The 22,506-nt window shown below is 41.4% G+C and overlaps 1 protein-coding gene across 2 annotated transcripts in view; it reads right to left on the bottom strand.

Moving 5' to 3' along the window:
* The window catches only part of NAPB (NSF attachment protein beta), a 42,101-nt gene extending 20,689 nt beyond the window's left edge, over positions 1 to 21,412 (bottom strand). Inside the window, exons 1-4 of one of the 2 annotated variants that reach the window (XM_025877014.2) lie at positions 21,226 to 21,412; positions 4,635 to 4,714; positions 1,832 to 1,948; positions 7 to 53 (exon numbers count right to left, since the gene is read on the bottom strand). In XM_025877014.2, coding sequence (XP_025732799.1) covers positions 7 to 53; positions 1,832 to 1,948; positions 4,635 to 4,714; positions 21,226 to 21,323 — 342 coding nt within the window. In that variant the 5' untranslated portion in view covers positions 21,324 to 21,412. Of the gene's footprint in view, positions 1 to 6; positions 54 to 1,831; positions 1,949 to 4,634; positions 4,715 to 21,225 lie in introns of those variants that run through there. The other variant, XM_025877015.1, reaches the window with a different exon arrangement.
* Positions 21,413 to 22,506: the final 1,094 nt, after the last annotated feature.

The raw sequence follows: 22,506 nt of genomic DNA on the forward strand, positions 1-22,506 counted from the left end.
TCTTACCATGTCTGTGTAAATGTCGATGGCTGCATTTAAGCAGTTGATAGCCTCTGAAGCGAAGGCATTTAAGAAAAACAATGAAAAATCCATTCAGTCAAAGAGGGTTCCGGGGAGCCTATCTTCCTGGCTGTTACTAGAACGTTAAAGAGGTTGAATTTGGGGTGGACGATGTGCAGCCGAGTTAGTAAAAAGCAAGCAGAAATCACACACAAGGACAGACACCTCGGTATGCTCGGTCCCCAGCAGGGGTAGTGCAATTTAGAGAACTGGAGCTGGCGTGGGACTGGCTCACTACTCTCAACCTGCCAGTGAAGACCCCATCCAGGGCCAAGACTGCATTAAAAAGCAGACAAACCATGAGGGCTGTCATCAACACTCATCAGCTCTAGCTGCTAAAACATAAATGTAAATGCATTCTTCACTGATATCATGTATATATATGAATTCTGGAAGACAGTCCTTCATAAGGAAGATCATTTCAATAGATTTGATTCTTCATGCAGCCAAAATCAAAAGCACTTTGAAATACCTGTTCAAACAACCCTTAAGCAAAGTCAACATTTCATACAATGTTAAAAGATGCTAACTTTTGGTGTACCAGTATATGCCAAAAGGAAGAAAAAAAATCTAGTAAGTGATACTAATAAATTCTATTAATTTTTTAAAACACTGAGCCAACAAATTTCCTGTCACAAAATGGTGGTCCTTATAATGTTGCCCTATGGGCAACAGCTCCAAATTTATTGCTTTTGCTTTAAAGGAGGTAGCAAAGAGAAAAGGCCTGACTGAAGAATTAGAAAGGTACAGAGATTAACAAAATTAAAAGCAACTTTCTCCCAAGCTATATCAAGAAATGTGGTTTGTTACACCTTTAAAAATACAGAAAAATAAGCTACCCAGAATGCCACTCAAACCCACTGCTAGTATTTTGATGCACTTTTCCTTCCAGTGTTTTCTGGATGCATTTCTATGTGCACATATTTCTTTATAAATTTGAGATCTCAATTCTCATGTGGTTCTTTGGTTACCATGTGGACAATGACCAGTCATTGAAGAAGCTCTGAATCCAGGGACTTTAATGCCTGCATCATATTCTAGAATACTGATGCATTTTAATTTTACCATTCTATCCTTGCTGTTCATTTAGGCCGTGTCCAGTTTTTCACATTTGGAAATAGAGTGTGACAATCTTTATACAAAAGCCCTCGAAGCATTTTCATTCTCAATGATATATTCATAATAAAAGTTGGGATTTTTGTGTTAAAATACACTGCTAAAAGAGAAAAATGGGAGACTCCACAGCCTCCAGCGCATGTGCTACAGGAATAAGTTAGTACTTTTAATCAATAAATGTATACTCTTAACTAAAAAAAAAAATTTGCAAAATTTTGCCACTTTAAATACCCAAGTTCATTCTTTCTTCAAAACCAGTACTTTGAAAAAAGTCAGATGAATACTGTGTGAATAAGTTGTTTTTAACTATCAGATATTATAATCTCCCATTAACTGGATCTTAAAATGCACCACGTATTTAGGAGTGAGGAACCATTCCTTCTCTTTAACGAGTAATAATATATTCATAAAATTAAATGGCATTTAAAAAAACAGTGCTGTCAACTAAATAGCTAGGACAAATTGAACACAATTTCTCCTCATAAAAGCTCAAAATGATTACAGAAAAATCCCTAAAATTACTAAAATGTCTATTTTCCCAAAGCACCAAAATTTATTTTACCAGGACTCCAAGGTCCAGCAGCATACCCTGTGAGAAAGGTCCCTGACATCGACCCTACGGTTCTAGTTGTGCAGAGATGCAGGCAAGTCTTACCTTGAGGGTCTGCCTTCTTGTAAGCATTGCCAGCATCCACAAAGCTGGTGGCAGAATCATGCTTGCTCTGAAGCTGCATATGGAGCTTGGCTGCCTGACAAAATGCATTTCCTGCAGCTGAAGAAGACAAGTCACTACAATTAATCACAGAGCAGCCGGTGTCCCAGGGTAGTCCGTGCTCTAAGTGCTGGACCTACCCCTAGAAAAGTTCCTTGTCACTGAAAAGAAGCATTCCAGTCAGAAGCATATATAAATGTGGTCAAGTGCACTTCAGGTATGTATAAAGAAATCAGAACCAAGTTCAACGGTGACAAAAGTGTCTCTCAGCCCCAGAAAACCTCCCAAGTGACACCTGGGCAACAGGCCTCCATTTAGTACCAGAGCCAGTCACGTTCAACTCTGTCCCCCAGCATATATTAAATACTGACTTGTGGCTTTAGGCCACAAGTATTTAAAGAAAGGTAAAACACTGCGGTCAAGGATACTTATTTACTCATCTTTCTATCTCACAGAGTCCACTGGACTTGTTGGCTGTCATTGTTGAAGAAAGCATTAATGGAAGCTTCTTGGACAAAGTAAGTATCTCAGAGAGTGAAAATCAAGGCCCACAATTTCAAAACTCCAAGTTTCTTAAGTTATAACAAAATCGGACTGAACTTCATATGAGGTTTAACATGTCTTTATCTCCCACTTAGTGTGAAAACTTGCACATTCCCTGTGGGATGACGGATGGGTTTGGTTACAGGGTGCTGTCCAGGTTTCTGTTGGAACAAGGCACAATGTGAAAGTTTTATGCACTTAATTTTTTCAGAAAAGGTTTCGATCAGGGACTGTAGATTCTGGAGCAGCAGAAAAGAATGAGGGAAGGAATCCCTAGCACAGAAGTCTCATGAACAAGGAACAAATGCTTGAAGACAAGAAAAGGCTGGGAACAGAGGCCAGTGACAAGTCCATGCTGCCTGCAGGAGGGATGAACACAGTGGGCAGGGGAAGTGAAGGCTGAAGGTGCCATGAGGCCAGTTCTGGGAGATTTAAATGCCAGCACGAGGAACCTGGACAAGGATGAGCCCACCACTGTCTTGAAGTTCTTGGCTCAGAGAGAACAACCATAGACTGGGAAGCACGAGGCCTGTGGAGTCACAGCTCAGTAAGGTCTGGAATAGGGAAGTCAGCACTAACAGGAATGGATGGGAAAGAGATCCCTCCACTAGGAAAAACATGATGAAGAATATCATAAGAACTTGTGGTACTTAAAAAAAAATGTTTTTAGTCATTTCAAAAACATTCAGAAAAGTACAGAAAATCGTGAGAGACACCAAAAAACCCACTGCTGGTATTAAGAAATAAAGCATTCAATTCCACAAAGCTTTGGCTATCATCCCTTATTCTGACCCCTCTTCCAGAGGTAACCACACAATTCCTACTCAGGCTTCTGGACTTCCACTAAGGGAAAAGAAGCAGTACAGACTCCTGATCCAGCCTGCCCAGGCTCGACTCTGGCTCTGTGCCAGACAAAAAGAGTGCCCAGGCAGTGTTGAAAATACTCAGCCATCAGTGTGGCACAGGCACTGAGCAATCAGAGAGGAAGTGGCCCCCAGTTGGAGCTGGGACTGGAGAACCCCTGCCCACCAGGCTTTACCCCTTAAACTGGTGACTCATGGGGCTGGCAGTCCCAGAGGAGGGGCCAAGCCTGCCGCCAGGGGAGTAAGCAGGCACATGGGTACCTGTGGCAGCAGCTAACTGAATGGCAGCTCTGATGGGCTCTGCCTAAGGAGAGTACAGTAATAGCTTGGACCTCCCAAGTAAAGTGCTTCCAACAGACTGGCTCCTGTTATGCATGCATCGGCCAATCTCATTAGTACACGCGAATCTATCCTTAGACCATACCTTTATAAAACACAAAAGATAAAAAACGCTGAGACAATGCTCTTTGTCTCCTCTATTGTTTTCAGTATGTTATAATTCAGATAGAAGTACATTTTGAAAACATAACACATCGTTTTAACCTAAAACTTAACCTATAAATGAATTTTAGTCAGAAAGGAACTTTCAGATTCATGTACTTCTACAGCCATTTCTTCATAGAAATGCTTTTAAAGTGTCAGCTTTAATGGGTAAATCAACACAGTATACACCCTAAGCTTATACAATGTTATAGTCCATTTTATCTCAATAAAACTGGGGGAAAAAAAGCAGATGGGGAAATGATTTGTAGAGGGCAAAGGCCCTACTTTAGATCACACAGCAGGTGCAAGCCAGGGCTAGAGACCCAGTCCCTGCTCCAGCTCAAGGCAGTCTCCATTTTCACGACAGAGAGACCCTATCACAGAGACATAACAAGCCCCTTTTTACATGGTAGGGGATGAATTTGTTTCTCAAATCAGTGTTAGAAACAGTCATCCTCTCTCAAACCAGTAAATAATTCCATTGTTTTGGAAGTGATTTTGTTATGTGTAATTTCACTGGATAGAAAGCATTATGTTAAAAAGTGACAATAAAAATGTTGAGGTTTATAGAAATAACACCCTTACTGGGTGTTCCATTTCTCAATGGAACCTCAATCAGCTATCACAGAGCTGTTCCCACAGTAAGAAATTCTCACCCAATGTTTAGGTAAAGAAAAATAGGCTTTGTTCACTTAGATCAAGGTTCTTTTCTCCCAGACCACAGTGGCCACACCAGTTACTCCAGCACGTACACCTGCCTCAGCCAACAGGAGGAAATGCAGACAGTTATTTCTTCCTTCAAGATGATTTTAAAGTTATTTGCCTGAAAAGCAAACAAACAAAAACTTTATACATACCACTCCAATTTTTAGCCATCTTGAACATATTTGCAGCTCTGGTATACATTTCACAAGCCTCTTCTATTTTTGTGTTTCCTCTGAGAAAAATTTAAAAACGAGGTTAAGTTTTACTACAGCAACCATCCACATCTCTAATTCTCCCTCCCTCAAATAATAAGCATTTAATGAGCACTTACTATGTGCCAGACAAGTACAGAATCTTAACAGCTGCTCACTCAAAGCATATACTCTTATTAACCCTATTTTCCAAATGAGGAAACTGAGGCATACATAAGTAAAGTAACTAGCCCAAGGTCACAAAGCAAGAATGCCACAGAACTGAGACTCAAATACAGATCTGGCTGATCTCAGAGCCACGCCCTTAACCAATTTCCATGCATGGAAATTGAAGTTTTAGGTCAATTGGAGAAATAAGAAGTACATTATTCAAATGAGATTAAATTTTGAAGGTTAAAGACACTTTACCCTGTTAATTTTTAAGAGTTTAGCACTATGTTTATTTAGACTTTAAAAACAAAAAAACAAAAACCTGAAGCCAGAGCATAAAAGAAATGCCATGTTTTTTGACTGCTATATTATCACCTCTGGCAGGAGACAAGCTCTTCTCCAAGAAAGGAAGGGGGAAGGCCTCAGAGTCCAGCCCATCATCCTGTGTGGAAATGCATTTACGACATCCCGAGAGAAGGAAACTCTACCGTTGCTTGCATACATACTGTTCTGGAAAGTTCTCCACTAGACAGCTGATTCCACTGAGGGACAGCTTTAGCTGTCAGACATTTCTTCTTACACAAAGGCAAAAATAATCCTCTGTAACTAGCACCAGAGTTTTCCAATTTGACCTGGTTCTTCCTAAAAGCTAAACTAAGACCCCTCTATAAATGATGTTTCTCTACCTCTTCTATCTACGCTATAAACATAAATAACCAGAAAATGAAGACAAAGTACTGCGTGCAGTGCATATGAGGAATTCAGAGGGGTTTAAGGACATAAGGACTAAGAGAAAGGGGAGATCAAGGCTCAGTCTTCGAGTGGGCACAATATGAACAAGAGTGAGCACATACATATATGCCAGAAACTCAAAGAGGCTCCGAGCTCTGGCAGAGGGGCATGGACAGCTCTGTATCCATACGTGTCCCACTGCAGTACACTGAGGCTCACATGTGACTTGCACCTTAGGCAGTAACTACTGTCTTACCCCAGGCTAGTTCTTTAACTTCTCTGGGCCTCAGTTTTTGCATGTGTAAACAGCAGATAATAGAATCTATACTTGTTGGTCATTATAAAGATCAAAGGAAATAATCCATATATAGTGGCCACTGCAGGGCTTGACCCAGAGTAGGTACTCAATCAGGATGATTATTATAATTAGATTCATGTACTGAAGGCATAAAAACTTTTGGGCATATTTGTACAAATAAGGGACATGTCTGCTAAGGGACTTATATCTGAAATATGTAACGAACTCTTACAACTCAATAATAAAATGACTAATAATTAAAAAAATAGACAAAGGATCTGATTAGACATTTCCTCAAAGAAGATATACAAACAGCCAATAAGCACATGAAAAGATGTTCAACATCATTAGCCATCAGGGAAATGCAAATCAAAACCACAAATGAGATCTCATTTCACACCCATAAGGATGGCTAGAATCAAAAGACAGTAACAAATGTTAGGGAGGATGTATAGAAACTGGAATCCTCCTATACTGCTGGTACAAATGTAAAATGCTGCAGCCACATTTAGTGAGTTGCTCAAAAGGTTAAACATAGAGTTACTATATGACCCAGCAACTCCACTCCTTGGTACACACCCAAGAGAAATGAAAAGACTACATCCATACAAAAACTTGTATATAAATGTTCAACCCTAGCATCATTCATAACTGCCAGAAAGTGGGAACAACCTAAATGTCCATCAACTGATAAAAAAAATGTGGTATACACATACAATGGGATATTAGACAATAAAAAGAAATGAAGTACTGATATATGCTCTAATATGGATAAGCCTTGAAAACATTATGTTTAAATGAAAGAAGCCATGAGCATATTGTAAGATTTCACTTCAGAGCAAGCAAATCTATAGAGACAGAATACAGATTAGTGGTTGCCTAGAGTTCTGGAGAAAAATGGGGAGGGGCAAGGAGAGTAGAGTTTCTTTTTGTGGCGATGAGAATGTTCTAAAATTGACTGTTATGATGGATGCACAGCTTTGTGACTAAGCTAAAAACTACTGAACTGGACACTTTAAATGGATGAATTATACAGTATGTGAATTATATCTAAAGCTGTATCACTCCCTCCCCCCCCACGCACACAAAAAGAAAAAAGCCTTCGGGGGTTATGTCACACAGTGAATGACAGGATGGCGACAAGCCACACCAAAAATGCAGCGTCAGAATTAGTAAAGCTTTCTTTCAATCACACCTTCATATATTAAAACAACAACAACAAAACAATTAGCTAATTACCCCAGTGGAAAATTCCCAAGTTTCCGATCTTAGCCATAACTCCTTGGAGCTAACAAAGGCTTACCACTTTCTTATTTTTCTAAAGTGTACCAGGAATCTTGCACTGTAATTATAGTTCATTCATTCTTATTAAAGATTTCCAAATAAAACTAGCTTAATTAAAATGTACTTTACCCTATTATTTTTGGAGACAGATTCAGCTAGGAATAATAGAACACCTACATTATGCTAGGTTTTTATGCTGGGTATTTCCACATATGTTATGTCATTTTCATCATTATTACAACCACAATGAAAGATGCTAACTCCATTTGACAGAAGAGAAAACTGTATCTGGGGATACCTGGCTCAGGTCATGATCCAGGGATCTTGGGATTGAGCCCTGCATCAGGCTCCCTGCTCAGTGGGAAGCCCTGCTTCCCACAAGCCCTCTGCTTGTGCTCTCTCTCAAATAAATGAATAAAATCTAAGGAAAAAAAAAAGAAAGAAAACTGTATCTGGAGATCAATGGCTCAACCAAGGTCATCTAGCCAAGGTCAGTAGTGGAGCTGAACCTGATACCAAGTTCAGTGATCATTACAAAAATAATGAATACATTTTTATAAAAACTTAAGACTCTCACCTCTCCTAAAATAGAATCACGAGAAGTATACTCATTTTAAAAGCACTCGAAAAACTTACTTGTCACAAACACAACTTTAACAATTTATGAAAAAATGTACTTCTGAAATCATTCCAAATGCCTACTGTGTTCTATTCATGTGAAAGTTAATGTTTCTGAGTTTTAAGGACAAATATTCAGAACTCATGTTCAAATAATTCAAATGATTGTTATTCAGAGCCCCCATAAGTGAAGTATAAGATCCTTGAAAAGAGAAACAAGTTTCTATGAGGGAATCTACATTATAAGGTGATACAATATAAGTACAGGGCACTGACCTGACATTAAGAAAAGCTAAACTGAGCCAAATTAACTATTTGGGGAGATTATGCTACCATGAACTTGAAGAAAACGCTTTTTGTGCCACTAATGGAAACAGTGACCAGCCTAAGAACCACCACTGCCACCACCATCACCTACATCACCATCACCTCCATCACCTCTACCACCACCATCACCACCCCACCCATGCAGCCCCAGCTGACCCCACCAACTCTCAATTCCAGGGGCAAGGCAGACTCCCTTCCCTTCTTGACCATGCTTATTCAGGAGACATTCACTGAGATCAGTAAGTGTCAGAAAACACTAAGAAAAGAATGTTCTTGGGGCACCTGGGTGGCTCAGTCGTTAAGCGTCTGCCTTCAGCTCAGGTCACGATCCCAGGGTCCTGGGATCGAGCCCTGCATCAGGTTCCCTGATCCGCGGGGAGCCTGCTTCTCCCTCTCCCACTCCCCCTGCTTGTGTTCCCTCTCTCGCTGTGTCTCTGTCAAATAAATAAACAAAATCTTAAAAAAAAAAAAAAAAAGGAATGTTCTTGCCCACGAAGAGATCAGAATACTGAGGAAAAAGTATTTAACTTCAGGGCTTGGAAAAGATCGGAGTGCCCATCCCACCTCACATGTTGCACTGAAGAAACGTGGTAAGAGCCACAACATGTCCCACCAGGAGCCAGTGAACCACAGAGCAGTGCCTTGAGCCGAGCCTGCAAGTCCCTGCCTCTCTTCACAGTTGCATCCTGTCTGTTCCTATTCAGATGCTGGGGGCACGGGGAGGAGAACCCAGCCTGGGAAACTACAGCCCATTATTTCAAAGAGCTCCCACAACATCCACATGCAGATAAGTCATTGATATTTTAAAAACCAATTAATCCTCAAATAATCTGAAGTCTTGATTTTTCCTCATCCTGAATAAGAACTATTTTTAGAGCACTACAAAACCCTGGCAACCATAGTACATGCTCTTTTAGGACTGTGGGTGGGAAGAGGGGGGCGTTAAAGTAGCAACATGGAGACTAATGGCACACACATCATGAGATGTACCCAAAAGAAAAGGAGGCAACTGCTAAGGGAGAAATAAAGTTGCTTCTAAAATCACAGAGTAGGGCGCCTAGGTGGCTCAGTTGGTTAAGCGACTGCCTTCGGCTCAGGTCATGATCCTGGAGTCCCAGGATCGAGTCCTGCATCGGGCTCCTCGCTTGGCGGGGAGTCTGCTTCTCCCTCTGACCCTCCCCCCTCTCATGCTCTCTGTCTCTATCTCATTCTCTCTCTCAAATAAATAAAATCTTTAAAAAAATAAAAAAAATAAAATCACAGAGTAGCAGAGAAGAAATATAAAAAGTGACACAGTGCTGTGAGAATGTGAACGCAGAACTAGAGACAAAATTCAACTCTATCATCGTAGTATCCTGAAGGGATGTCAAACTACATCAGGGGACTACAAATAGGGATCACTTTTTGGAGTGCCTGGGACCCGTGGGGGAAACCCCACCGACTAGGACAGCTCTTTACTTTCACTATTTATGAGCAACATTACTTTAGCCCTTAGGCTGACCCTGGGGACAGAGACCAGCACAGGGCCTGGCACACAAGTCTCAATAACAATGCTGACCGCTCAGGGTCTGGATGGAAGAAACTACCCACATTACATTTTTTGGGAAGTTTTCCCATATATCATTCAAAACAAAAAGCAAACACAACAAGTATCTAGAAAAGGAGAGAAAAATTCAAACTCTGTTTAAAATATCTCTACCATTAACAGAAACACTGTTTCTCTACTCACAACACTTCTGACACCAAACGTATGGGTTTTCCACATCAAGCAATTCTCCAGTTCTCTGCAGGCACCAGCTAGGTGTCCTACAATTCAATTCAACTGTGACACTACCCAGAGTCAATGCAAACCCCACAGGATAAGGGCCCAATCCCTCAAGACCGCCCCCACTTCAGACAACAATCTCAAGTAGTGGGTCCTCAAGATACTCACATCTCTAACTTGGCTAAAAATCAGGAGTTCCCACAACCCCCTCCTCAAATTTGATTGATTGGCAAGAACTCACAGAATGTAGGAAAACACTTTACTTATGATCACAAATGATATAACTCACAGAGTTATATCATTTAGAAGAGATGCACAGGGCGAGGTATATTGGAAGGGAGTGCAAGGAGCATCCACACCCTCTCCAGGGGCTCCGCCTCCCAACACCTCCGTGTTCACCACCCCATAAGCTCTCTGAATCCATCATTTAGGGTTCTGGTAGGATTCTTCACTACACAGGCACAACTGTTTAAATCACTGACCACTGGTGATTAACTCAATTCCCAACCCCTCTCCTCTCCTGGGAGGTTTGGGAGTGGGGCTGAAAGTTCCAACCCTCTAATTACATGGTTGGCTCCTCTGAGGACCAGCCCTCATCCTGAAGCCACCGAGGGACCCAAAAACAGTCACCTCATTAGCATGAACTTTAGTATTGTTGAAAGGGGCTTACTATGATACAGAAGATGCTTCTCTCACCTTTACCACTGAGGATCCCATAAGCACTTTACAAGTTCTGTGCCAGGAACCAGGGATGAAGAACAAATATATATTTATTAGATCACAACATCACAGCCACATAGAACTATTTATTCTATTTTTTACCTTACAAGAGCAATTTTTTTCATCTGTACTTCATTTCTATAATCTCCATATTCTAAAAACTTAAACTTTCCTAGATAAACATAACCATTTCAAGATGAATTTATTGCTGGGTTTAATATATTTCTAAAGAGTCCAACTTCTTTCATGCGATGCAGAAAGCAGAAGTATCTGCAGCAGGGAGGTGCACAGGCACCAGGGAGATGCTCTTCATCAAGCTACCTTGAACTCTTATACCAAATGCCTGTAAAACCACTAGACTGAGGTCCTTTGTTTTTTCAGGAACCAGTACCAGGAGTAGTGGCAAGGACACAGGCTTTGGACAGGTGAGACAATCTACAGAGGAACACTGTCATTTATTAGCTAGGTACGGCCAGCACAGAGCAGGCAGCCCCTCCTGGGTCTCAAGAGAAACTCCACCAGAGCCACCGACAGAAGCTGAGCAGGAGCCACACTTCTACTACCAATGCAGTCTCAGGGCTCTCTGCCTTGGACTCTGGGATTCCATTTTCTGAGAACTTTTCACTTTATTTCTACTTACTTAAGGAAAACAACAATCCTAGATTCTCAGACACAGGAAACAATCTGAGACATTTAAGGAATGGCTGACAAAAGTATCCGTGTTTAAGCATAATTTCCTGAAAAGTTTATAAGAACATGTACAGCAAAGAGGGCTAGTTGGTCTTTATTTTGGTATTAGTCCCAATGCCTCGACTTGATATGGAGAGTCACCTTTCTTATAGAGGGGAAAATGTGTAGCTGGACCTATTAATAAAACAAATCAAGATACTTAAATATACAGGAAAGCTAAGAACAGTAGTTATTGGATGGACTCAGAAATGACACGTACAACATGACTTACCACAGAAGTTTTTATATTTTAATTTCCATCTTTATGAAAATTCAATCTTCAAACTGAACTCAATCTGTAAGAAATCCTGGGGAAACTTGTGAATCCCACAGGATAATGGTGGCTGCCTAAATACCAACTTGTCCTTATGTCCTCCAAACCCAGACAGATCAACAAGCAGCAGATACAACCATGCCAACAGCAAAACTAGGAGACAGAATTCAACAAGACAACTGGAGAAACTAGCAGAGCCAGTGACACTGCTCCTCCTCCAGTGACACTTCCTCCTCCTTCCTCTCAGGAGGAAATGCATGGACACAAGAGGGGGTGCAGCAGGTTCCCACAACAGCAGTTCACAGACAGCAACACCCTAGTAAGGAAGGGCTGCATAGGGGGGAACACAGAGACCAGGTGTAAGACCGAGAGGGCCAGAGCACTGGAACAGGGGAACTTGGCTAGATGTGGTGGCCTCCAGAAGATCCCACTTCTGGGAGAGGCAGAGGCAGTTCACGGAAGCTTAGGGAAAGAAGGGAAAGAAAACCAGTGATAGAAATAAACTAAGAGTCTTACGAAACAAAGGAGAATCATAGCACTGGGAGTAACATCAAGCCCCTATCCACCCCTCCCTGATACTTTTCATCAAAAAAAAGTCCTTAATGGTGTCAACAGAAGAGAGGATTTAAACTAAGAACCCTGTGAAAGCACCCAAACCCCTCATCTCCCATTGCAGAAACACATGCTATTATGAGCCCAAGAAACTCCAAGACACTCTAAACAGAAGAAGGCAAGCAGCATCCATACAAAGCTACCATGTGAGAAGTAAGAATAAAACCTTTGCAGCTGACCAAAGCGTTCCCCCAAACTACCACAAGGCAGAGGAGAACAATTCCATATAATTTAAATATTATTAAACAAACATTTACAGATATGAAACTACATCACAGGTCAGAAACTCAAAACTCAGAATGCAAGAGCATGCAGGGGACCAGAATATGCCACCCCAAAATACACCACTTTGGCATAAAGATTATTTTGAACTAGAGGAAAATGAGAATAGCAGATACAGAAAGACACCTTCTCAGAGCTTCCCCTATCTGACCAAATGCAGAAACTTCTAAGAAATGAGGACTGCCATAAATCCCCTCTCCTGGGAAAGTTTTATGGCCATGAAGCCGATGGAACGTTCATACAGAGACAGGCCTGCACAAACAAACCTTACTCCTTCGTTTCCCAGTGTGCTGCCCTTGGAAGCCTAAAACCTTTTGTCCTGACACTTCTCTACAAATACATTGTTTTGTTAAGATGCTATAAGCCCAGTTCTAATAACCCCTTTGAGTTACTCATTGCTGCCATGTTCAATAAACTATTTTTTCTTGTCAGTCTGTCTGGAGAACCTAGGAGACTAGAGAACAAAGGTGAAGTTCTTCCTTCCCTACATGCACACAAAAAATAAAACCAGGAACTCCTATTTCAAATTCTAGAAGGAAAGAAAAAAAAAAGACCAAGTGATCTCAGAAATGAAATCTTAGCTAGAACATACCTACAGGGAGAACAGATTCTATTGACACTGAGGAGAAAAATGAAAACAGCCAAGAGCATGGAAGTGGATTCAAGAAAAAATGATAGGATAACTGGAGTCCCTGAAAAGGGGAGTAAAACAAAACAAAATATTGAAATAAGATTTAAAACTACAATTTCAGAAAATTTTACGGAAACAAAAGAAGATATGAATCTAAGTACTGAAAAGGTCTGCCATGTACTGGGAAAACTGACCCAGTGAAACACATCTAGTAAGACTATTAGATTTTATATATCAAGAAAATCTCTAGGCTCCCAGGCAAAGTCACTTACAAAATTAAGGAAATCAGGTTAGCTTCAATTAGACTTCAACAGCAACATACAAAGCAAGATGACAGGGGAACAACATATTTGAAGAAACTCAAAGGAAAAAAAGTGTGAGTCAAAGATCACACAGCCAGCCAAGCCAACCAATAAGTACCACTGATCGAAGCAAGAACTTAAGGAATACCACAATGGCTTCCAACTATGGAGATGACTAAGGAACATCAGTAAAAAGGTTGGTGGTGGTGGCATTGAATATATTTTACTACAGATCGAAGAGAAAAAAAAAGTAGAAACAGGGTAGAAATATAAAATGGAAACATCTGTTCCAACAAAGTACAAATAACTGAGCCCCATCTTCCCACACACATAAGCTGGACAGAGGGAGAAATTTAGAACAGGCTCAGGGACTGGCACATAGGTAATGGGTGTTTTCCCACATCAAATACTAGAGGCCTACTAGAGCTAAGGACATTAAAAAAAAATTCATAGTCTAAAGGTTACCAAGTAGAACAAAAATACAAAATTTCCAAAAATAAAAGAGAGAAAAGAGATCACATGAAGAAAATTAAAACATCATACATAATTAATAAAGACATAATAAATATAAAGCAAGATGACAGATTTAAAAACCAATCATATACCAGTCATACAAACAATGTAAGTGGACTGAAGATTTTTAGATTTGCTCACAAAAAAGCCAACTGTGTGCTCAATAGGAGAGATACAACTAAAATAAAGCTATTCTGAAAGGCTTACGATTAAAAGGACGTCAAAAGTATACCACATACATCAACCAACTTTTGTTTGATTTGTTGCAACAACAAATAACCCTCAAATCTCCAAAGGCTTCTTTCTCACTTACTTTACCTGTTACTGCAGGCCAGTTGTGCTGGTTCTTTCTCCATGTGTCATCCCTCCATTCTGGAATGTAGCCTATCAGGAGTGTGTGTGTGTGTGTGTGTGTGTGTGTGTGTGTGTGTGTGTGTGTGTGTGTGTGTGTGTCTGGAATGTAGCCCTATCAGGTGTGTGTGTGTGTGTGTGTGTGTGTGTGTGTGTATTTTATTCCCCCCCACCCAACCAGGACAGAAGCAAGGGATGACCCCTGCAGCTTCTGCTCAGGCAGAGAGTGCATCCCCCCTTCCACTCCCTCAAAGTCAGTCATGGGCCAGAGCAGACTCAGTGGGGAGGGGAAGCGCACTTTGCCTAGAGCCAGGCAGCACAGGTCACATGGCAGCAGACAGAATGTATAATCCTCTTACATAATACAGTCCTCAAGCAGGCAAACACAAATAATAAGAAAGCAAGGATTGCTACTCCAGTATCAGACAAGGCACAATTTGGGCTCAAAAATACCAAATGAAAGAAAGAAATTCACTCGTTAATGCTAAAGATACAATTCATAATGGAATTATATTAGTTTTGAACATCTACTTACCAAACATAGTAGCCACCTTCATAAAGCAGAAACTATAAGAAATGCAAGATAGACAGAAATGCACTTATAAAAGGAGATATGACTATACCCCTTTTAGTCCAAAGCAAGTCAAGTGGACAAAAAATAAACACAGATGTGAAAGGCCTTGACAACATAATCAAAATCTACATCTCAGGGATCTCTATCAAGGCATACACTCCAATAAGAGAACATCTGCCTTCTTCACAAGTGTGCAAGGGCCATTCATAAACACCAATCATATATCAGGTGGCAAAGAAAACCTTAGTAAGTTCTCTGATGATAATGAAAGAAAACTAGAAATCAAAGCACCTCCACCTCGAATACAACCCACAAATTCTTGGATTAAAGGGGAAACGAATGACAATAAAAAACTATATATCAAGATCAGTGCAGGGGGGATACAATTTAGAACATTAATACAGTTTTAAAGGAAAATTCATCCATGAGTATTTGGACCCATATAAGTAATAGAAATAGTGAAATAAATACCATCTTCCATTCCCCCCAAAAAGCCAGAGGAAAAAATGGAAGAAAGCAACAGAGTTAAAAGCAGAAAACAGGAAACTAATAAAACCTGTGAGTCAAAATATTAGCTGTTTGAGGAAAAGGATCAAAAGAATCAAGAGAGAAAGGTAAATGCACAAAAACAGAAGTGACAAAGGGAAGTAACTACTGAACTAAAGAATGTTCAAAAAAGTCAATTTAAGGGTTCCACTTAAATCTTCAAGGACCATAGCATGGGGTAAAAGGAAAATCTCTACATTCTTTTTATGAGGCACCTGTAACATCGATACTTCAACCTGATGGGCTATACACAAAAGAACCGTAAAGAAAATAATTCAAAGGAAAATAGTTAAAAACAGAATCAAATAGCACATTAAAAAATAATACATTATAGTCTATAGGGGTTATTCAAGGAATGCCAGGACAGTTTAACGTATTAGTAACTAAGGAGAAAAATCATGTTTGTCTTCACAGATATTAAAGAGGCCTTCAAAATATAACTCTTGGGGTGCCTGGGTGGCTCAACTGGTTAAGTAAGCATCTGTCTTTAACTCAGGTCATGATCTCAGGGTCCTGGGATCAAGTCCCCTGTCAGGCTCCTTGCTCAGCAGGGAGTCTGCTTCTCCCCCACCCCCTGCCCCTCCTCACCACTCATACTCTCTCTCTCTCCCTCTCTGTCTCAAATAAATAAATAAAATCTTTTTAAAAAAAATATGACTCTTCAATCTCTGATAAAAACACTCATTAAAACAGAAGTTGACAGATACTTCCTTATCATGAAAAAATATGTACTTTAAGCCAAGAAGGAATGATCTATCAGTTATTTCGATTTTAATTACATTACCATTACTTATAATAAGCTCCATTTAAATACAGAAATGGTTAGCATTCTAAAATTCTACTTCCAATGTTTCCTTACTGTGAACCCTAAGTGTTAGTCACTGAAAATGCTTTGAAGGAACAAACGCTTTAGTGATCTTACCATCTAATCAAATGAACACAAAGTGTTCATAAGAACAGATTGCAAAGTCTCCTAGAACTTGGATGATCCTATGTCCTGGCTGGATGGACAGACAACCTTGGCTTATACCCATCTTCCTGGCATCTCAAAAATATCCCAAATTGAACAACCTATTCATGGCCACTCTGTAACTCACAGAAATAGGGAACTATTGGAAAAAAAAAAGTAGAATTATAGTTTAAATGTTATTCATATATAAAAGTTAATATTTAGAGGTTGACAATTAACTAAGTAAAATCAGGAGGTAAGAGAAAATGCAAGGCCATGTAACTATTCATTTTTAGCAGAATCATTAGATACCGTCTAAAATTAGTAAGTCAAGAAGTAGAAGTATTCCAAAATTATTTAGAATTACAGTGGTAACCATCAGAGGAATTAAACAGGAAGTTAAAAACCATTACTTCTGGGGAGTACGATTTAGGAGAGGGGAGACTCAGGGAATACTTTACTTTTTAACTGGAACTTTTCCATAGTCCTTGCATTTTTCTCACATATGTAGTAGCTACCACATTTATAATAAACACATATTTAGGTAAAACATAGAAAAACGTGACATGAACTCCCTTTCACTTTGTTGCCTTTGCTCTCGAAAACTAAAGAGTAAAAGAAAAAAATCAACATGTTAGGAGCATTCACATATTCTCTCTACCAATATTCACCAAGTGCCTACTGGCTGGCATACATCGAGTGAGGTGCGGGGTGACAGCAATGATATTAAGACAGACACTCACCAGGAGCTTACATTCTGGAGCCACATACCACCATGGGTCCTCCCTACCTACTCTAAGATTTTTTTTTTTTTTTTTGACAGAGAGAGCACAAGCAGAGGGAGAGAGGGAGAAGCAGGTTCCCTGCTGAGCAAGGACCCCGATGTGGGACTCGATCCCAGGACCCTGGGATCATGACCTGGCCTGAAGGCAGCCACTTAACCGACTGAGCCACCCAGGCGTTCCTCTCCCTACCTCTTCTAAACAAGTGCACCTCATGGGGCTCACAAGAATGAGAACAGATGGTGAACACTGCAAATGCAAACAGAAAAAGGCCAATCTAGAAAGATTTTATCATTTGGTACACAAGCTATAACTTGGCAGTAAAACTAGAAAACCAAAAAAAAAAAATTTTTTTTTAAGTGGGGGGTGGGGAGGGAACAGTGGGAGAGGGAAAAAGAAAATCTCAAGCAGGTTCCACACTCAGCAAGGAGCCAGACCCAGGGCTCAATCCCATCACCCTGAGATCATGACCTGAGTGGAAACCAAGAGTTGGATGCTTAACCGACTGAGCCACCCAGGTGCCCCTAATGCTTTACAAATGCTATCATATGTCCTCATCACATTTTGGCAAAATTTAAAAACAACCTTTGAGAAATAAAGCTGAGTGAAAAATACCAATAATTGATGGCCTTACAATGTTCAAGAAATATTCCCAATTTTCAAAAATAGCTAAATTATAGACTCATAATTGCGTCAAGATAACGCAATACGGTCTTTCATTAAATTTGACACTGCCAAATTCATGGCTCTTTATAAGCTTTACAACTGGGCAACATCCAAAAGTAGGAGAAGACAGCATTAGCCATGCAGAACATCTTCCAACTGCCATTCTTAAGCAGCCATTCTCTTTGATGTGCACTGTGCAGGCTATCCCCAATCTGGCCTCCTATTAACAAGGAGAAGATAGCAAGAGAGACCTTAGCAATTCAAAACTACTTTACTGTCACACTCAGGCCAGTTTAAGATCTTAATGGCAGTTCATTAAGATTCTACAATCAAATTTGAAAAATTCCATAGCTCATCCCTGGGAACAAATGAAATGAAAACAGAACTCTTTTGGTGGTAGTTTTGCTATACTATGCTAAGCCCTTCAGAAAGAGTAAATTTTAATTCAATACCACAGCTAAAAAAACACACCACTGTTTAACTGGCAGTCAAGCAGAAAAGCAGAACACCCATAATAGGTATTTTGTGATGGCTGCATCCCTCCGTGGCTCACTAACATCTTGCAGACAAGCATGGGACTTGTGCCTTGTACACAGAATACACAACTGACCTTTCCTCAGGAATATACAATGTATATTTTCATTTAATCTTACTGAAAGCAACAAGAAACAGCAATAGAACAGTAGTGAGAATACAGTATTGCCACAAAACCTGTGTGGGTGGTGGATAAACAGGGGGTGAAGAAAATAAGCTCCTAATACATTTTAATCTGCAGTTAGGATAATGAGAATGAGTCCATGGGAAGTGTGTTGCAAATGCTGAGCATCTTCTAATGGCTGCCACGTCTTCAAAAGAGCATCACCTGTCCCCTTTAAAGCACTAACTGGTCAGCTCTTAAATACATGGAGCTTGGACGAAACTGATGATAGGTCAGTATGTGTGTTCTGTTAATTCAGGAGTCTGACATGGGGAGATGGACTACACTGTGGTGTCAAGAAAGGGTAACAAGTAGATGGGAAAATTCTACATTAAAAGAAGGGTGGCAGGATGGACTAACATGTGCTCCAGCCTAGAAGGATAAGGACAAGTATAAATGATGTCAGATATAATGGAAGATTCTAAACATCTAAAACTGATACAGAATCGGCCTTCCTACTGTAACTGACAGAGAAACTAGGCCTAGTTTTTGGCTTCAAGTAATTATATACTATTAAAACTCACAGAACCGTGAGTACTCGTCTTCCCTAAGCTTTCCTGAAGCCAACTATCACTGAAAATAACACAGTTCCCCATAGGATAAATAACACTTAACATGGTACAAAACTCTTTCAAATCTTTAATTAAAAGACCAAAGATCTAGTCCTAAAGGTCTTTGGCTCTGAAATTCCGGCAGAGTCACTTAATCTGTCTGGCTCTCTGCTTCCTTGGTAAATAATGGCTGACAATTTTGATGAATATGCTAATTAATATTTCATAATCACCATCTCCAATGGTCCTAAATGTTTTATAAGCATAAACTCACTGAACCCTCACTATGAGATATACTATTATTACCCCTTTTTATAGCAGATGAAACTAACGCACAGAGAGGCTAAGTACCTTGCCCCCCAACCAAGAGCTAAGACATCAACTGGCCTGCCATATCCAGGCCAGGCCTAGGATGCAATGACTTGTGCAAACTAAGTGTAAAGAGTGAAGGTGAAAGTCTTCCTATACCTCCTGTCAATGAAACAGGTGATCAACAATCAGCAAACAAACAGAAGTTTGTTTATAAACAAAAGCCTTTTCAAAATCCTTTTAGGATTACTGGCTCAAGACTTGGCCTAGTTTCACAAAAACAATAACGCAACACCTCTTCACAAAAAGGAGGGTTCCCCTGAGACCAGTATCAAGTGCTGTAATGTTTTCCTCTGCCAATTATAGATTCTCTTCCACGGAAGTACATCCTGACTTAAAATCTGCTGTGACATTAAGATCACCTCTAGGCAGGAGGTGCTAGAACATTAAATTTTATTTGAATAGATTTTAAATGTTTTGTGAATCACAGAAAGGAGCTATTGTTTGGTGTCAGCATCAAGTATGAGGCAGTACTCCTTAAGTATCAGCGTATATCAGGGTAACTTGTAAAAGGGGGACAACTTATTATGAATTTGCTGTGTTTGAACTACGTCCTGCAAGAAATTTAGAAACCAGCTAGGATAAATGCCCTTTGAGAGGTTCCTGAGGAAAGGAACCCTTACCTTTATGCATCTTTGCATCCTGTACTACTGTACATGAAACCTGTATCTAAGCATTTCCTGGAGATGTTTTCACAACGGTAAAGTGTTATATTATAATCAAAAGAATGAAGGTGGCAAAACAAGCAGATTCCAAACTGAATTTAGTACAGAAATAAAACTCTAATAAAGTACTGGTCCTTCTCAAAAATAAAAATATGCTCTTGCTGTCGGCAGATCTTCCACTTTCAAAAAGAAAAACAACAACAACAACAAAAACCACCAGGAAATTTCAGCCTCTCTAATCCTGAACAGCTGAATCATTCACATATTCAAGCTCTGCTTTTTGGGAGGTCCGAATTTAAGACCTTCCCTAGGAGAACACGTTAAGAATTACAGAAAATGAACGGGATTCCCCAAAGACGCCGACTTAGACAGGAACTGCGTTATCCTTAATCAAACAGGAGGCACTGGCAAACCCATCAATCTCTGGTGAAGTAAAAAGACTTTGCTGAGAAAACGTATTCGTTCTCCAACGAACATTTATTAAACGTCCACTTGGCGCAAGGCAAACGGGCACACGATCTCTGGAATGGGGGCGCCGCGACAGTCTGCTCCTCCCGGGAACCCACCTGCCCAGCCAGATGCGCCCAGATGCACCAGCCAGGCGCCGGGGCGGGGGGTCCCCGGACCCGCCCCTCCAGCTCCTCCTGGGCTCGCCTCCCACTAACACGGGTCTCCGAGGGACGCGGCTTCAACCGTGGCGAAATGAACAAATCTATCCCGCCGTGGCGGCGACTGCACCCCTCCAGGCGAGGCGTGGGACCCCCCCGCCGAACCAACGCGTGGATAACGCCGGGGCGGAGGGGGCGTGGGGGCTCGGGGGACTTCCGGGGATGTCTGAAAGGTGTGTGGGGGCTGAGGGACCCCGAGAGATCCTGGAGGTTCCAGGGGACGTACGGGGGTGAGGTCTGGGGGCGCGCGGGGGTCCTGAGAGCCCCTGTGGCGTTCTTGGTAGGGTGTCTCTGGGAGGCTCTAAGGCTTAGGAGCTCTCTGGAAGATGCAGGGGAAATGAGGGCCCACGGGCGTAGGGCCCAAGGGCGTCTCAGGGGAGAGAGGGGATTCAACTGGACGCGCGTGGGGGCGGCTGGCTAAGGAAGGGGCCCGCGACGGAGACCCCCCCTTAGGGCACTCGCGGTCTGGAGCTCACCCAAAGAGCCCTCGGAGGAAGGAGTGGGAGGCCTTGACTCGCTTCTCGGCCTCCGCCATCAGCTGCACCGCCTCTCGCTCCTTCCCCGCGTTGTCCATGTCGCCCGCTGCCACAATCTCCTCTCCCGGCTCCGACGCGCCTTCAGCGCCTTCGCCCTTCTGTCCCAGAGATGGGGAGCGCAGGCGTGGTGCGCAAGGCCTTTCGGGACTTGTAGTGCCGGGTCGGGCCCTGGCGCTGGAGATGGGTGAGGTGTCAACTACAATTCCCAGAGGGCCGCAGAGCCAGGCGGGGTGGGGATCGGAGCTTGCAGACTGCCAGCGCCCGGGATTTCGGGGCGAGGGGCGTGGCTCTCCGTAGGGGTCTTAGTCCAAGGTGAACTTTAATCATTTAGTATGCGGGGAAATGGAAGATGACGCGTGGCTTTCTAGTTAGGGTAACCTCAAACACGCCGCATCATGTTGGTTCAGGAATCCCTTGCTCACCACGACTGACACCTGGCAATGGGATAGATGAGGAAACGGTGGATAACAGATTGGAACGTTCAACCTACGCGCAAGTTCTGCAAAAGGGAATCTAACGCAGCCACTGAAAGCAATTTCATTAACCATGTGATGCCCATCCACCCAACCACCCACCAGCAACAGCTGGAAGAAAGAGCCATTTTTATCTCCAGAGCAAGGCGTTTAAGAATGCATCATTTTCCCCAATATAAATTCAGAGTTATTTTTCAGTTTCTCCGTATTACAACTTAATGTCGGTTCTCTCTTTCTTGGTTATAAATAAGTTGCATTTATGCTATATATGCATAATCCACTCTTCTAATTGAATTATTTTCCATGGATGGGAAGCTTTGAGCTCTCTTATTCTTTACATGGTGCTGGCCCTAGAGGGTGAGTCTCCTGGGGCACAGGCCTGCCTGGAGGACTTCTAATTCCCTAGCAGAAGAATCCATAGATAGATGCTATCATGTGCCAACAATTTCCAGGCCTGTCCTGGAGGGGGTGGCTTTTTTTCTTTGTTTTGTTTTGTTTTTGTTTTATACAAAATCTAGACCATTTGCATTTGGCAATGCTAAAGCAGAGGTGGTGAAGCAAATATGAAAATCACTGCCAAATGAGAATGTGTGACAATGTCAAACTGTCTTTAGAATGAAGCCTGTCTTTAGAAGCAAGGCAACGAAGTCCAAACTCCTAGAAAGGTAACTAAAGCATATGTCACAGAGTTCAAACATTGAAGGAACTCTAGAGATGGAAGTATCAGATCTTCAGGCAGAATTTATTT

The sequence above is a fragment of the Callorhinus ursinus genome, unplaced genomic scaffold (genome assembly GCF_003265705.2).
Source record: "Callorhinus ursinus isolate GAN/ISIS: 27379988/994484 unplaced genomic scaffold, GSC_fseal_2.0 scaffold29, whole genome shotgun sequence".
NCBI classification, from domain to species: domain Eukaryota; kingdom Metazoa; phylum Chordata; class Mammalia; order Carnivora; family Otariidae; genus Callorhinus; species Callorhinus ursinus.